This window comes from Zeus faber, assembly GCF_960531495.2.
Source record: "Zeus faber genome assembly, chromosome: 17".
In the NCBI taxonomy this organism is placed as follows: Eukaryota; Metazoa; Chordata; class Actinopteri; order Zeiformes; family Zeidae; genus Zeus; species Zeus faber.
The window spans coordinates 19,746,123-19,763,205 of record NC_137204.1 but is presented as its reverse complement, the minus strand read 5'-3'; the positions used below and the strand labels follow the sequence as shown (position 1 = coordinate 19,763,205).

The 17,083-nt window shown below is 40.5% G+C and overlaps 2 protein-coding genes across 2 annotated transcripts in view; both read left to right on the top strand.

Annotated features, from left to right (window-relative positions):
• Window positions 1-2,161, top strand: part of myo1hb (myosin IHb) — a gene marked incomplete at its 5' end in the record, with an annotated part of 14,235 nt that extends 12,074 nt beyond the window's left edge. The window contains 6 exons of the mRNA XM_080017451.1: window positions 59-114; window positions 346-481; window positions 553-623; window positions 1,159-1,256; window positions 1,391-1,490; window positions 1,929-2,161. Of these exons, the coding sequence (XP_079873577.1) occupies window positions 59-114; window positions 346-481; window positions 553-623; window positions 1,159-1,256; window positions 1,391-1,490; window positions 1,929-1,955 (488 nt within the window). The 3' untranslated portion in view covers window positions 1,956-2,161. The remainder of the gene's footprint in view (window positions 1-58; window positions 115-345; window positions 482-552; window positions 624-1,158; window positions 1,257-1,390; window positions 1,491-1,928) is intronic.
• A 1,404-nt stretch (window positions 2,162-3,565) lies between these two features.
• LOC307243005 (sushi domain-containing protein 2-like) lies at window positions 3,566-16,493 on the top strand (the record flags this gene model as incomplete). The annotated part of the gene is made up of 16 exons (XM_080017655.1): window positions 3,566-3,599; window positions 8,486-8,684; window positions 8,950-9,101; window positions 9,207-9,380; window positions 9,493-9,667; window positions 10,519-10,720; window positions 10,872-10,957; window positions 11,546-11,814; window positions 11,980-12,123; window positions 12,242-12,400; window positions 13,295-13,543; window positions 13,665-13,848; window positions 14,369-14,463; window positions 14,574-14,753; window positions 15,665-15,761; window positions 16,431-16,493. 16 exons carry the CDS (start codon window positions 3,566-3,568, stop codon window positions 16,474-16,476), a joined length of 2,445 nt encoding a protein of 814 aa, XP_079873781.1. The 3' UTR covers window positions 16,477-16,493.
• Window positions 16,494-17,083: the final 590 nt, after the last annotated feature.

Here is a 17,083-nt window from a genome sequence, read left to right as displayed (position 1 = left end):
ATGAGAGCTGCAAGGTATTATTTAGGTAAATTCTAAATATGAATTTGTATTTGGCCAGGTGAGGAAGACATAAACCTCAAAGTGCTTCAAATGATTCAACACGAGTGCATCAAGGTAAAATAACACTGTAATGAGGTGTAATAATACAAGTACTTAACTACAGTAAAATGTACTCAAGTAAGTCTTTTTGTTTCAACGGTATATGTGTAATACTTTCAGTGCGTTTAAGAAATACTTGTGTGGTACTTTCACTGGAGTCATTTAGTGTGAGGGTATTTGTACTTGAACCGCAGTAAAAATACTCCGATTACTCCCTCTGACCTCCCTGGGCGCGGCCTCCCACAGTACAGCGTCCCGGTGGTGAAGTACGACAGAAGCGGCTTCCGACCTCGACTGCGGCAGCTGCTGCTCACCCAGACGGCAGCGTACCTGGTGGCGGAGGCCAAGGTCAAACAGAGGATCGACTACGGCTCCCTGAAAGGTGAGGGAGAGGGAGGGAGGGAGAGGGAGAGAGAGTGTTGTGAGATGTAACACGCTACACTCCTCCGCCAGGTGTTTCGGTCAGCAACCTGAGCGACAACTTCCTGATTCTCCACGTCACATGGGATGACATCAAGCAAAAGGTAAAGCGCTCAACAAGCTTTGGACAAAAGATGAAAGTATAAAGTATAAAGTATAAAGTATAAAGTATTGCAGCAAGAGGTTTGGTCAGTGACTGGATGCAGGTGGCGGGGACGTAGGGAGGGCAGCGTGTGAAGCTTCCACTGCCTTTGTTTAATCCGGGAACGTCTGGAAATGAGGCTTAGGACCAAGCCATTAAAATACGTTCCTCATGAACACATGTGGTTTATTAGGTTGATTTTTTTACGCTACGGTACCGAAACCCCTTTTTAAATAACATAACCCAGCGCCTTGAAGCGCCCCTTACGGCAAGCCCATGCGGAACTGTAGGGCAGGTAAGCCGCTGCAAACCCCGAAAAGCGCACACCGATCTGGGGGAAAGGTTGAGCTACAGTCGACACGGGTCCCCGTCCCTCCCCTCCCCTCAAATCAGAAAAGTTACTGATGCCGGTCTCGACCGGCATTACCAAATTAATAAAATATCAAATAAAATACGATGGGTTCTCATCGTAAGAGCCCCCCGATTGTGTGTTTCAGGGGGATCTGGTCCTGCAGTGCGACCACCTGTTTGAGGCCTTGACTAAACTGTCTGTGGCTGCCAACAAGCACAACAGCGTCAACGTGGCGCAGGGCAGGTAAAGTACTTTCCTTTGGAAATCACTAAAGCGTTTTAATGGGAAATACATCCAGTTAAAAGATATTTTAAGCAGGCTTATTTCCCTTTCGGGCAAATGTTTCCCATAATTGATAGTTTTTTCGTGTTATGCAGCGTCCGTTTCGATATCCAGCCCGGCAAAGAGGGCTTTGTTGACTTCAAGAGTGGACAAGAGTCCATGGTTTACAGGACAAAGAATGGCCGTTTAATGGTGGTGAGTAAGATAAGATAAGATAAGATAACATAACATAACATAACATAACTATTCTATTTTGTACCCCCACTTTGTATTTTCTTTTTGAGTCTTATTTAATTTTTATTTAATTGTATTTACATTATTCTATTCATTAACTGCATTACGTTTTAGGAATCACTTTGTTTCAGTTAGTTGCTAGGTAGGAATTAGGTTAGCTATTATGTTTGGTTTAGTAGCTATTGTGCATAATCTCCGGGTGCGTTGCAAAGACATTTCACTGCATATATGTATGAAAGTATGTATGCGACGAATAAACCTCTTGAATCATAACATAACATAACATAACATAACATAACATAACATAACATTCTAATAATGGTATAATAATACTAACACTATTGTTAATATATTTTATATTGTTGCATCACAATACACAGTTTTTTTCTTCCTTTCCAGGAATCTACCAGAACCAAGGCGAGATGATGGCGTCATGGCAACATGACATCATGACATGATGACATCATGACAGTGCCCCACCTTCCATTGCAAATGTCCAAACCAGCCACTTCCCCTCATAGTATTTGTATAGGATGGGAATCGCCCAATAATAGTGTTGCGTAATGAATTGCTCCATGATTGAAACCAGTAGTTAAAAAAAAGAAGAGGATAAATGAGCACTTGCATAGTTCAGCCTGATGAATGTAAATTAACATCCTGGTGTCGACTCTCTGGAGATTCACCATGTTTCCTGACCACAGTTTTCATTGAAAGGACAAAAGTCTGTTGAGCACGAGTCTCAAGAGTAGGCCTAACCTCCATAAACAGGAGCGTTTTGATATTTAGGAAGAAAATACATCAAATAGCAGCACATTTTATTCATACTCATTTATATATATAATATATATATATAAAATGATCAATAATTAATCAATTAATACATAATTGCTGGCTGTATTAAATACAATTCAAGTGTGTGCAGCCATCACAGTGTGTGTAATTTGCACCCAATCTTGATTTACAGCAAACACACTGACGCACATAATTCTACACATGCCAACACCAACGTTTTTATCTAAAATATTAGAAATGACTGCTTTGTGTCCAGTCAGAATACTAGTCGATTTACAAAAACATTTTTTTTTTTTTTTTTTTTTTTACTTGAGTCTGTTCCTTAAAAAGCCTGGTTGATACATTTAATAATTGAACCGTAGAAGGATGGCTGGCGCTGTTTTCAATGGCTTAGTATGTACTGCCCACTGCTGGAAAAAATAATTCATAACGCCTGAAAAATATAAAACTAGAATTTCTTTTGTTTTTCAATATCTGTATTGATCTGTATATTAATCCGTAGTAGTATTTTTTCCCCAATTGAATACAACAATGATTGCATGACTGAATATAATAATACATTGACTTGAAAATGTGAAGGGTGGGTGAAGATGAGGAACACAATAAAACACATAAAATAAATTGTTGACTTGATTAATATGGCAGGATACTGCTATGCATGCAAGACGCACACTAATGAAATACTTGCAGGACCTGAGGGGCAGAACCTTCTGTTGCCTTCTCTTTCTTGAGCAGTAGTATGTAGTAGTAGATGTGCCAGTTTTTCCCCATTCTGTTTCTTTTTTGCTTTTACTCAAAACTATTCAAAATGGCTTTAATTTTCCCCTATCTCCATGCACACTATGTGCCCTTTCCACCCTTTTGTATATAATTGTAATGCCAGTCAGGATAAAAGCCAATGCTGGATGCGAGTTAGAAACGGTATTAAAATCTACTATTATTTTAGATTTGATAAAAGCAAATTGAAAAAAAAAAAGAAAAGGGTAAAAATAATAATAATAATAATAATAATAATAATAATAATAATAATAATAATAATAATAATAATAATAATAATAATAATAATAAAGGTCCGGTGCGATAGTTTGTTTCTCTACCGCCACCTAGTGAACAACGCAACGCTAACGTTGTACACTGCAGTGAACCAAATTACTAAACGGATGAGAATTCTGACATCCAGCAAAATCGGAGTAGAATCCATCCATGCATTTTCAAATGTTTTCTTCAAAATCAATGAAACGTATATGCCTCTTGTGAACAACTTGGATATCAGCATCGGTACGTGAAAAAAAAAGACCCAGCCCTGTCCGGTAGATGGTGCTGTTGTAAATGTTTCCAGTCAACGCAGGAGAACGTCCTCTCGTCACTTGCTTCTGATAGCGCACTTTTTTTTATTTATTCTTTGGCATATTTTTTGATTCACGCTCTATTGATTGAATAAATAAATGCAACAGTATATTTATGCCCAGCACAGAAAAAAATATTCATAAAATACTCAATATATTTTATAGAGAGAGACTGAGACGCTGTTTCTTCCTGCAAGCCATAAGAACTGTCAACGCTGAACTCACCAGGGGTCCTCACTGAGACACACACACACACACACACACACATATTGTATCACTTCTCTGGGTTACTGCGTACCCTGCTGTATTGCTGCGCCTTACTGTTGTATACTGTACTGTATCTCTCTCTCTATATATCACTATCTCACTTTAATCACATGCCACTTTAATGAACATATGTGTAAATACTTAATAGCCATATCCCATATCCAAAAGTCTCTTCCCTTTATTTCTGTTTGTACCCCCTCTTTGTATTACTTTTGAGTTATTTTATTTTATTTTATTTTATTTTATTTTATTCTATATTATTCAATTTACTTACTGTATTACGTTTTAGGAAGCAGTTAGTTTCAGTTAGTTAGTCAAGTAGAAAGTAGGTAGCTATTGTGTTCAGTCTAGAACATATTGTGCATAATCACCGGGTGTGTTGCATTGACATTTCATTGCATGTATGTATGGAAATATGTATATGTATGTGACGTATAAACCTCTTGAATCGTGAATTTTGGATGCTATTATATTATTAGTAGTAGTATGTACTATTGTGCCTTACAATATGTATTTTGTGATAAAAAAACCCCCATTCTTTCAGGAAAACACGCTTCCTAAAAGTGACCACTAGAGGTCGTAACATGCCAACTAACTGACAAATATAGAGACTTGTGCCCTGGAAAACTTAAAAACTCCCTACATCAGCGTGCATAGGCAACATGCCATCTGACCTGCGGTTTATTTTAACCAAATCCATAAGAGACATCAAGGGTAAAACTGAATCCAGAAAGTATACAGAAATGTGTTGTCCCAGGGGACACATATATGAATGTGGGTCTAAATGCTGTTACTGCTGACATGGCTTCCTGTGTGTGTAACATAATCAAGCGTCCTCATTCTTGAGGCTTTGCACCTCTCTCTTGTCTGGTCTCCAAGCACCTGTCAAACTATTTCCACTAGGCTGCTGCCTCAGCTGCTCATCCATCTGCACTGGCTATTTGCAGCCACCAGCAACAAGTTGGCAGATCTAACACTTTCACTTTCACACTTTCAAAAAAATACATAAAATAATAAGCAAGAATATATGTTTTATACCGTTGTACTGTTGTACTTTGCATGTTTTGCTTCTATGTGCATACATAATGTTATAAACTGTTGAGTAAACATTCTATTTGCTAAGGCAAAAAGAGGCAAAGCTCTCAGGTTATTAAGACCTACTTATTACTTATTAGATAATAACTTTTAATTTCCAGAAGGCAGTTTTTATTTTCTTTCTTGCAGCTGGTTTTACCACTAGCGAAACAAATGTACTTGTGGACAAAGGTGTCTGCTGAATGATGGGATGTAATGCAATCGTTTAGAAAGATGTCAGGGGGTTTAATCTGCCTTGTAGTTGATCTCAAGGCCTAATTGTTAATGTGTCATACACGAATGACAACACCCCCCGTTGGCATTTCCCCCTGACGGACAAACAAGGCAGCTGTGTGGGGCCTTGTCCAGCAATCCCTCTTCACGGGGGCAGCGGGGGTGCAGGACTTTCAGCTGGTTTCCAGGACTGCGCATGGTCTCAGGGCCTCGAGTTCCCTTTCCAGAATGAAAACAATAAGATGAGATAATTATTTATCGCTAGAGGGGACTTATAGGGGTATTATAGTAACATAAGTCGTCACAGAACAGTGCAAGTCAAAAAGTAGATAAAATATGAATAAATAAAATAATTGAAATAAAAGGAAATTAAATTAAGTAAAAAATAAAATATAAGTACCCAATGTAAAGCTAATGTACGGTAATGTAAAGTACAAATAATATATAGCAGCAGTGTGTCGCAATAATATATAATGATAGTATTATTGTATTGTATTGCATTATGAACGACCATATATATATATATATATGCAGTTTATAAACACACACACAATATCTATAGTCTGGTGAGATATTAGTATAGTAGTGAAAAAAAGTGTCTTTATAATAATAACAGCAATCCTAATAGTAACAGTGTCCTTCATCTGGTACAAGGTTTTCCTTAAATTGAATAAACTTTGCATACATTTCCTGGCTCTGTGCCCTTAAAATCCATGTAGTTTAAAGAGTGATTTCACCCCCTGCTTTGAGCCTCAACAGCTGGTGGTGGCTTCACAGGTTCTTGCAATGTTACTGCAGTAGGGGGGGATTGGAGCACGCAGAGAGGCCACTAAAAGCACCCTTTTCGGCACCCTCCCTGCACGCCTTGTGCAGATTCCAACCAGTAGGTGGTGCTGTAACATTAGAACGGTCATGTTGTTTCAGGTCACAGCTCTAAAGCCTGCTCCAGTGCACTGTACCTCTTAAAGAAAAACCTTTGACCAGATCAAGGAGACAGTGTTATCGTGATTCTTTGCATTTTATAAACAGCAACCCTGCAACGCCCCCTTGTTCTTCTTCTCAGTATTGTCGGATCAGATAAGACGCAATAGGATACAACTTTATTGTTCAACCTAGATCCTGACCCAAGATTGGTCTCGAGCGGCCTGCTCCCTTTTCACAATGATAAACAAAATTTCAATGCATGTGTCATGTATATAGATTAAACCTGTCATCAAATCGCTTATATCTGTAAACCCAACTGCTCTGAGAACCATGGCGGGTGCTTGGGAGGAACTTCCTAGAAATGCTGCTTTTTCAGAGGGAAACATCTCAAACTACGGTTTAATTTTGATATCCGTGACGTTCACAACGGAGATTGTTTCATTGAGGAGGAGTCCTTTCCACTTCTCTGCCCTTCTGAAGACTGTGCATGCCAGTTCCACCATGTTTCCTATTGAACATCAATACTTTTTCCTTCCTTGGCATTAAATAGAGCGATCTCGTCTGGGACAACTGCCCTTCATTGCTGGCAGAGGAAAATCTATAATGAGAATACGTTTTCTTGCAAATTAATAACAGAGCTCACACACGCATGATTGTTCTGTGTTCTATGTGTTTATGGAATTAAAATTAAACCAAGGAATTAGCTTTTTGTTTTTTGTTTTTGGAAAAGCGTCAAGTTCAAATTAGAGAATCAGTGACATTGCATGGGCAATGATATGCAAAAATATACAAAGGCAATAATGAAGCAGATAACAGTCAACGTCAATACTTTTGTATCCATAATTTTCAGAGTTTTTGAAATTATAATGAACATGGGGAGCTTTCACCTTGAGCATCGAAAATAAGAATATATAAATCATATTTTCGTACATTCTTTTTCAACGGTTCAGCATAAATCTGACCCTTTGGTTTTAATGTACTCAGTCCACTTTGACCAAATCTGAAAAAAAAATAAAATAAAAAAAAAAAAATAAAATTCCTGAATTCTGAGACTCTGTGAAAGAAATCTTCTCCGTTATATGCATCGTATATGGTATGTATATCATTTATTATATCTATCCAATCTTCAATAGAAGGTGGGTCTGATTAGAGCCATTTCCTTGTTATGGCCTTTTTGCTCGCTGCGAATCTGTATAAACTTGAGTAAAACGTTTATTGCAAACGATTTGGGTAATTTCAGCTGGTAACGTCTAAAGCGCTTCTTGTAAATAATCGTCTGTTGTCCTTATGTAGTGAAGTAGTTAACAGTGTACAATGCACAGTGCAGAGTATCATATATTCACATTGTGTAAATGACCTTTGACCCGTGGCTCAAAGTTTGTGAATGTTGCGGAACAATCTTTCAAGGTTTGTGAAGTGCTGACTACGCTGCTTCAGATCGGACCCGCTCACTGGAGCCAGAGCTGTGGTTCATCTGTGGCTCATCTGTGGTTCATCTCTGGTTCATCTCTGGTTTATCTGTGGTTTATCTGTGGTTTATCTGCGGTTTCTCTGCGTCTCATTATGGGAAGACGTACGGTCTGCGCGGTGACATTCGTCCTTTTGACCTCATGGACGTGCGCGGCGTTCGGTATGTATTTTGAATTCCTTAGTTCCAAGTACGCTTCGTTTAGAATATACATGTATGGAAACAGGGTTGAATCTTGCATTTGCTCGGAAAACGTTTCATTTCTGACTTTTGGCCTAGGCTGTAATAAGATTCAAGAGTTTATTCGTAACATACATATACATACTTTCATACATATATGCAATGAAATGTCAATGCAACGGCACCCGGTGATTACACACAATATGTTCTAGACTGAACACAGTAGCTACCTAAGAAATAGAGCGATATCGTCTGGGACAACTGCCCTTCATTGCTGGCAGAGGAAAATCTATTATGAGAATACGTTTTCTTGGAAATTAATAACAGAGCTCACACACACATGATTGTTCTGTGTTCCGTGTGTTTATGGAATTAAAGTTAAACGAAGGAATTAGCATTTTCTTTTTTGTTTTTGGAAAAGCGTCAAATATTGCAGAATCATGCACAAATATAGAAAGGCAATAATGAAGCATATAATTATAAAGAACATGGGGAGCTTTCACCGAGCATCAAAAAAAAGAATATATAAATCACATTTTCATACATTGTTTTTCAATGGTTCAGCCATCTGAACGTCAGAACGTCTAAAGCGCTTCTTGTAAATAATCGTCTGTTGTCCTTATGTAGTTAAGTAGTTAACAGTGTACAATGCATCGTTGTGTCGTTTACAGGGCAGACGTGTGAGAGAAATTGCGGGAAACAATCGGAATCATGTTCTTGTCATCCGACTTGTGTTTCTCTTGACACCTGCTGTTCAGACTATAAAGAGTATTGTGTGGAAATATTGCCCTACTCTGGCTCCATTTTCGGTGGAACAGATTTTGTTATCCTGGATGCAAGTTTCAACCAGAGATCCCAAATTGTATGCAGGTAAGGACATTTTTAAGCCTGAGTGTTTCTCAATTGTGAATAGAGAAATATTCATAAAATCATAAATAAATAAATAAATAAATAAATAAATAAATAAATAATAATATAATTTATGTTATTCACGTTCTGGATGTATGGTATATTGAACGTAATATCCAATAACACGACAAACTATGCATTCACATGCATTCACAATATTATCCACATTAAACACAAATTTCACATTGAACATGGCACCTAAGCCCTCACTGCTTCATAATGGCAGGTTCAATGACGACGTTAACACCGTGGGGCGTGTAGATGAGCATGGCCGAGGTCACTGCATCTCGCCCTTGTTGTACGAAACCGGATGGGTTCCGTTTCAAATCTCCTCCGATAACGGGACAAACTTCAATAGAAACGGAGCCTGGCTTTCAGGTATTGTACGCCGAAAACCGACATTCGTTCAAACCACCGACGTCTCTCAAACCGTCCTTCCAAATGCTAAACTCAAACCGTTCTGATTGACATGTGTTCTCCCAGTGCACACCGGTAAGTTAGATTCCAGGTTCAAGGCCACTTTGGTAAACTCATTCAGGTGGCAGATGTATGGCACCCCATACACAAACGTGGGAGGCACTCTCAAGCTGACGTGGAACAGCTCTCTGTTCGGAGAAGAAAGGGTTAACATTGAACTCTGGGGCTACAGGGAGACGGGTGAGTGCCACAGATAGATGAAGTACAGTACCAATCCCGAAATATTTAAACCACCCATACACGCATATATATATAATACACATACTCTGTTCAATTGCATGGTTCTCTGCAGGTGAGCCCTACTCTGAACACTGGCGGGCCCAGTGGCGGTACCTGTACTCTCTGGCCAGGGATCAGCTGAACAACGGCACGTTTACTTTCCTGCCCAAACCAGCGGAGAACGGCTTTTCGAGCTGGGAGCTCGGCTGCGTGCGCGTCAGCTCCGGCGCGCAGCCCGACGGCGCCTGGTGCGTACCGCGCAAGCAACACCCCATCTGATCCACTTGCTTTCACGGATTTTGCAACTTACCCGAGAGAAGAACACACGCTACGGGTCGAGATGTCTTAGAAACAAGAGTTGATATTCAGTCACAGATGTGACGCTAAACACATTCACAAGTAAAGAGGATTCTTCCGTGCAAAGGAGTTATGAAATGGTGAATGCTTTATACGACAAGAAAATCCTTTAAATCCCTAGAAATCGATCAGAATGTGAAGTCCGGCCTGATAATCACGGTCACAGACCTGATAATCAGCTTGTATTTGAAAAGTAAAACCAAGGGCAGAGCGGAGGGCAGGGCATGTCCAGGCTCCTCACTTATTTTCTTTTATTGATTCTGTGTCCATGAAGAGGTGGAACCAGGGTTTAAAGGAGGAGGCTGTTCACAGCAGCCGATGGCCGGGTACAGTACAGCTTAGATGTGTACCACACACTTTTATTTCATGGAAAAGGAGAAACGATTTCTGAAGTCCTGTAACTTTCCCCTTCATGCATTTACCCCTTAAAAGAAAAAAGAAAAAAAAAGATCACTAATGAGTTTTGTTTGACATCCCAAGTGTCAAACAACGTGCATTTCTACTTTTTTGTGTGTACACTTGAAGTGTATTTTTTGGTATGTACTCATTTAAAGTGCAGCTTCACTATACCAGTTATTAAGTTATTACCTAAGTTAAGCTGTACTTTAGTATACTTGTCAAAAGTGTGTTATTTTGGTGGTCACAAGTAACTCAGAATATATTTACTAAGTACGCTAAATGTACAAAATATATACTTTCAGATAACAGACCTAAATACTCATTTTTCCCTCGACGTGTCAAGGAACGTGCTCGCTGTGTGGAGTGAGGACCACGCTCTGGCCTGGCATCTGGACGAGCAGTTCAGGAAGGACTCGGCTGCGTGGGCGCTGGACAAATGTGTCGCGTGGGACCAGCTGGAGGAGCAGCTGCCGTACTTCCTCAACGAGACCGTAGACTGCCCCTGCACCCTGGCCCAAGCCCGGGCGGACACCGGGAGGTTCCACGTGAGGGCACACACACACACACACACACACACACACACACACACACACACACACACACACACACACTGTATCGCTCACTCTCGACTCACAAATCTGAAGCCGGCGCCGAAATGTTCATCTGTCCTCTCGCGGCGCCCCCTTTTCTTCTCAGACCGACTATGGCTGTGATATAGAGAAAGGAAGTGTGTGCGCGTACCACCCTGGAAGTGTTCACTGTGTCAGGGCCATACAAGCAAGGTCAGTACATCACTCCTTTTTACTTCTTTTTGGCTTTTTTTTCGCGTGTCCACAAAGAATGGATGCGCTGCAGCCGCGGCTGAATCATCTTCTACTGGGTTGTACGGCCTCATGGCAAAAGGTCAATCATGTGCCAAGCCTGCTGGGATTGTAAACAGCCGCTGGTATATGATGGGTTTCATGATGCCTAATGAAATATCTATAATGCATCCTGTGCTGAGTTCAGTCAGGGTATGGATATTGTCAGAGATTAACTGTAATTAAATTGTAAAAAAATCAGGTGAGAAATGCATTCCTGCACCAGGATCTAAAGTGGGTAAAAGGCGTCGCATTAGTACGCCAAGGGCCTCAAATTATATGTCCTGTGAACAGAATTCATTCATTTTGAGAATACTCACAATGAAAAGTTACACTTTTAATGACTAAAGACTAACCCCTTTCACTAGGCTGACTACAGGAAAGTCACTATAGGTGTAATAAATTACGGTTACAGCAAATTTATGAACCACCAAGCCAAAACCAGTACAGTTTTACTGACGTGTCATTTACCCATCTATTTAGTATATTGGCTTTTTTTTTCACCCACAGTCCTAAATATGGGGCAGGGCAACAGTGCTGCTATGACAAAACGGGTACACAGGTCCTCACATCAGATTCCATTGGAGGGAGCACCCCGGACAGAGCACACGACTGGGGCTCGCCCCCCTACAGGAAGCCCCCCAGGGTTCCAGCAGAGTCCCACTGGGTCTACGACGTCCTCACCTTCTACTACTGCTGCCTATGGTCCCAAAACTGCCACTATTACTTCAAACACCGGCCCTCCAGTGACTGCAGGACCTACCAGGCACCACGGTCAGGTGAGCGATTGTCTCGTCTAACTACTGTCGATACTGTATATATATATTTTTATACAGTATATATATATATATATATATATATATATATATATATATATATATATATAAGTTAGCATCATATGTTGTGTAATTTAATTAAGTAAATTTTTTGTTTTTAATGTTTAGGGGTTGTGTTTGGAGACCCTCACTTCATAACTTTTGATGCCGTGGCCTACTCCTTCAATGGCAAGGGCGAATACTCTCTAGTGAGCTCAGAAGAAAAACAGCTCACGATCCAGTGCAGGACGGGACCTATCACACTAAGGAATGGTACGCTTGAAAATATGTTGATATAAATAAATACAGTATGATTATGATGATGATGATGATGATTATTATTATTATTATATTCAATATTTCTTTGTCAATGCCACTGACATTACTGTAGGTACTGTGGTGAAAGCAACAAAGTTATCAGCCATCGCTATGAGAGAGGCGTCCTCTGACGTCATTGAGGTGCGACTGGGCAGCGGCGAGGGCCACATGGAGGTGTTGAAGAACCAGAAAGCCCTTTCTTTTAGCGAGCAAAGCTGGATGGACCTGGAAGGTGAGATCCTCACTGATCTCTCATCCACATTTCATGTTATTTGACAAATACATCTATCCAAATCAACATCTTCCGGTAGTTGGTGAACCGACTGTAGGTCACAGTCTCTGTGAGCGAAGCCTTGAATAAAAAAAACTCAGCAATGAACTTTTGGACCTGTGACCCATCAAAGAGACAATAAAGATAATATCAACATGAACTTTGAACTGGTGCAGATAGAGAGATTTATTTTGCTGGATCTGCGCTTGCTTACCGCAGCCTGCAAAATGAGGAAGGCTTTCCTTTTGATCAGCTCTGCATTCGGCTGCACGCTGCCATTGAGAGGAAATAGCCTGCCACCGTGCACTAAGATATAGAAAATCATCTCTAGATGAATGCACAAAGCGTAAACCAGAGGCAAGATAATGTGGAATATGTTATTAGAGTATGCTAAATAATGGAAAGGGGTTGACTGACAAAGTCTCCCCGTTAAAAACCACTCGAAGCCACGGCTCGAGAGGAACAGAGGATAGAGGGGGAGGGATGGGGCAGAGCAAGAGATGTGATTGGGCCAGCCCAGTGTCACTATAAAAAATGAACCAATGGGCCGCTGTCCCTGCTTTAGGGGCGGGCTGCTGGAGTAAGGATCCGCTGCTAACTTCTTGGTTCCAGATACCACAGGACACCTTCAGAGGTCTTGTGGAGCCTCGACCGGTCAGAGCCGTTTTGGTGGTACTAGGGGGACCTGCACAATATTAGGCAGGTGGTTTTAATGTTGCGGCTGATGAGAGTAGTTACCTGTTGTACCTCTAACCAATGAATTGCACACCACAGACATCGACTTAGAGAGAACAGGGCGGAGATCATGGCACCGAAATAATCTTCTCACATAAAAAAAATAAAAATCTCTTCCAGGTGTGTTTGTCTTTTCTCCAATCTCTCAAAATGTGACGGTGATGTTCCCCAGCGGAGCGGGCGTGGAGGTGCGGTTCAGAGAGGGAACCATGACGACCACCGTGCTGCTCCCAGGGGAGTTCAGAGCCTCAACGCTGGGGCTGTTGGGCAACATGAACGACGACGGAGCGGACGACCTCGTCACTGGCGACGGACATCTCATATCCAACCAAAGCAATCCAGAGGAGTTGTTTGAATTTGGGGGAAGCTGTAAGAAATCATGAGAGACTTTGAATTTCAACAAAGAAGTGTCCTTTCTTTCTGTCCGTTGTTCTCTCAAGCTCCCATGGTGCATATGATTGACGGTGCCGAATTTTCTTGACTCTTACAGGGGCGATATCCAATGAGTCTTCACTGTTCACATATGATTCAAAATATCTTTTGGACACGTACCTCCATGCTCCCAGACATGATCCCACTTTTCTTCCTGCGTTCACCGTCCCTGATGATGAGAGCGATCCTCTGGCCAGTCAGGCCTCAGAGATCTGCTCTGGAAAGGGGTCGTGGTTCTGCAGGTATGAGAAGGCAGTGACGCTTCACCACCACCGAGAAGTTGACTTTTTTATGTTCTTGGAAGGATTGCACTAAGCTTGTTCTCCTGAAGTACAATCTCAGCCAGATAGATAGATAGATAGATAGATAGATAGATAGATAGATAGATACCCATAGGTAGATACCAGATATAATATCCCATGCCCTAAGGGAAATTTTAGTGTCAGTGCTGAAATATATATACTGTATGTTGTAAATGTTTACAATATTTTATATATATTGTAAACATTTACAATGTACAATGTAAATATTGAAGTTGAACTTGCACTTTGAAATATGATGACAATTTTTCAAAGTTAAAGAAGGCTCAAGTACAGTTATTGATGTACAGCCAAAATTTTACAGAAATATTTCCAGTTCTACACTTTTACAAAAATACACAGTTTACACATAGATCATATAAAGATAGATTAGAGCTAAATAAATAGATAAGAGTAAATATACTAAACTGTTACTGTTGGTTTCATTTCCTGTGTGACGTAGGTATGACATCCTGGTGGGCCGTAGTCCAAAGATGGGAAACGCCACCAGAGTGTCTTTCCTGAGTCACATGTCTCTAATGGAGGATCTAGCGCCGGGTGGGTACAAAACATTCAATGAATAATTGGCCATATTCGTTTTTTCATGCTATATTTAGTGCAAGAGCATTAATTTCTGTAACCAGAGGAAAGTATGCTCTTCCATGCAGTGGTTTCCTGTGGTTGGCTCTCACCACCCGAAAACGGAACGAAAGAAGGGACCAGGTATCTCCAGGGAGCCACGGTGAGGCTGTCCTGTGACGACGGCTTCGACATGGAAGGATCAGAGGAGCGCAAATGCCAGGAGGACGGCCGGTGGTCTGGAGAAGACACAACCTGCGTGGCTGCCAGTACGAATAATTGATTATATCAATTTTGACTCTTAACTTCTCGCCCAAAATAAAAAAAAATGATTTGTGGATGTGTGTGGATGTCGGTGAATGTGGCTTGGGGTTATGGTTCATTTTCACCAAATGCATCGCTCCCATTCTTCCCCTTTCCAATCTATGGAAACCATGGAGAGGTGGCATTGGCCCAAATCTTGTGAACACAGTTTTAAACGAACCGAAACAAATCTTGCTCGAAACTTTCTCTGAAACATTTTCGCGGAATCGTTTCACCGCAGAAAGTTTCCAAACGAGCTGCCAGTTTTTTGGGGTGGATTTTTAAACCGGGTGTGGAGACAAAGGACATTCCAACGAGGGGCGTGTCATCCAATCAGGCGCAACCCCGATTTTTTGGGGAGTGGTTTTCGTGTCACTCATGTCACTAGTGCGTAGTTGACAACTACACAAAAACGTACAAGTTGCAGATGATTTGTTGAGGCTTGTTGGACTGTCCTTGGTGTACAACGTGTTTCATGAACAAATGCCTTAGTGTCTCCATGTGTTTGTGAGCACCATCTATCTACAATAGCTGCATCTATCTACAGTATACAGAAATTGGATATTGGGCATAATTCTAAGAACATTAAAGCACATCAGAAGTATGCAAAGAGCACCCCTTGCATCCAATGTTTCCTTTTAAACTATATAATTGATATGAAAATCTAAGAAATAGAATAGCCGCCTACAAGAAATATCTTTGCAATACTGAATTTCTTATATTAGTTTAATTACCTGGCTAGTAACAATAAGAGTCTCTTCTGACTGGATAGCTATGTTAAGCCCATTTAGTACTTATGCATAAAATTTATTTTTTTCTTGTACTCATTCAAAGCAAAAAACACTGGTTACAATGCATCATGTGTGTCATGTTTCAGGTAATATCACTGGAATCGTGGTTGGTTCAGTGATTGGAGGTTTTGCACTGATCGTCATACTAACAACAGTCATTCTTCAAGCCAGGAAACATAAGCGGTAAGTACAGTTACAATCATCACTGAACATTAATGGATGTACACGAGTGCCGCAAATGAATCATCGTCATCTAAAACTAAATAAGAGCCAAATTCTTTCGTTTTTTTTTGTTTAGTTTAATAAAACTTAACCCATATGGCCTGTATGAGTAGTTTGTTTTTTTCCATGAAATTTGTTCCACTGTGTGCAAACGTTGACTCCGTTAAAAGAAACGTGTAGCAGTCACCTATACACACACACACACACACACGCGCACACACACACACACACACACACACACACACACACACACACACACACACACACACACACACACACACACACACACACACACACACACACACACACGTACACTCCTGGAAGCACACAATTCACAGCGAGTGGGCGTGTTGATGACGACGTCCACTTTCTCGGTTGTGATCTTCATGCACACTTTTTGATTATATTTCAGTATAATATTATTATTATTATTATTGTTATTATTATATTGTGTGATTAAAATATTTCCTGTGAAAAATAAATCGTCGTCATAAAAACACTTTGATTGGCTTTAACTACCATGTTTTGTTAACTTTTTAAAGCGGTATGGTACGGTATATTCTCTTTAAAAGATGGAGTTTTATTCCACTGAATCACATTTTTCTCTCTGGTTTTCTCTGCTTCATTCAGAAAAGCTGCACGGAACGACCAGGTGGAAGCCACCATGGCCTTCTAACCCAAGTTACACGACACGGACAGTTCTGCACAGAAAAGGTGGAAATCTAATAGTTAAATGAAACTGTAATATTGGAGAATGTGGACCACAGACCATACCAACATGATATTAGTTTTGGATATTGTCAACAAAAGTGTGAACAATTATTGAGCCTGTTAATTTCCTTGCAAGGTGAATAATCACTGCAGTCAAAAGGAAACGCATTGCACAGAGGTGACATTCCTCTCATAACCTCAAGAGGAACTTAATCATTACCACTAAGAATGTTAGCACTTATTATATATTATTATATGAAGATTCCCACGTGGACATTCCTCTGAACCTTTTTATGACGCTTACGGGAGTATTTCAACCTGCTGCTCGGTGTACATGTGTATCTGCCATGATCAACACAGCAGTGGCGATAAGCAGCATTTTATTTCGTTTATTTTTGAAAAGGTATGTCAAATGTACCTGAATAACTCCATTTACCTGTTTTAGAGTTACCAGTATTTTATTCAGTTAAGCGAGAGCCACATTTAGGCTTAATTGCTGAGTGAAAGCTCCGAAAAGGCCGAGAGAAACTCTTCCTAAAGGACGATTAGTGCTGCACTCCATTTGTTTTCTT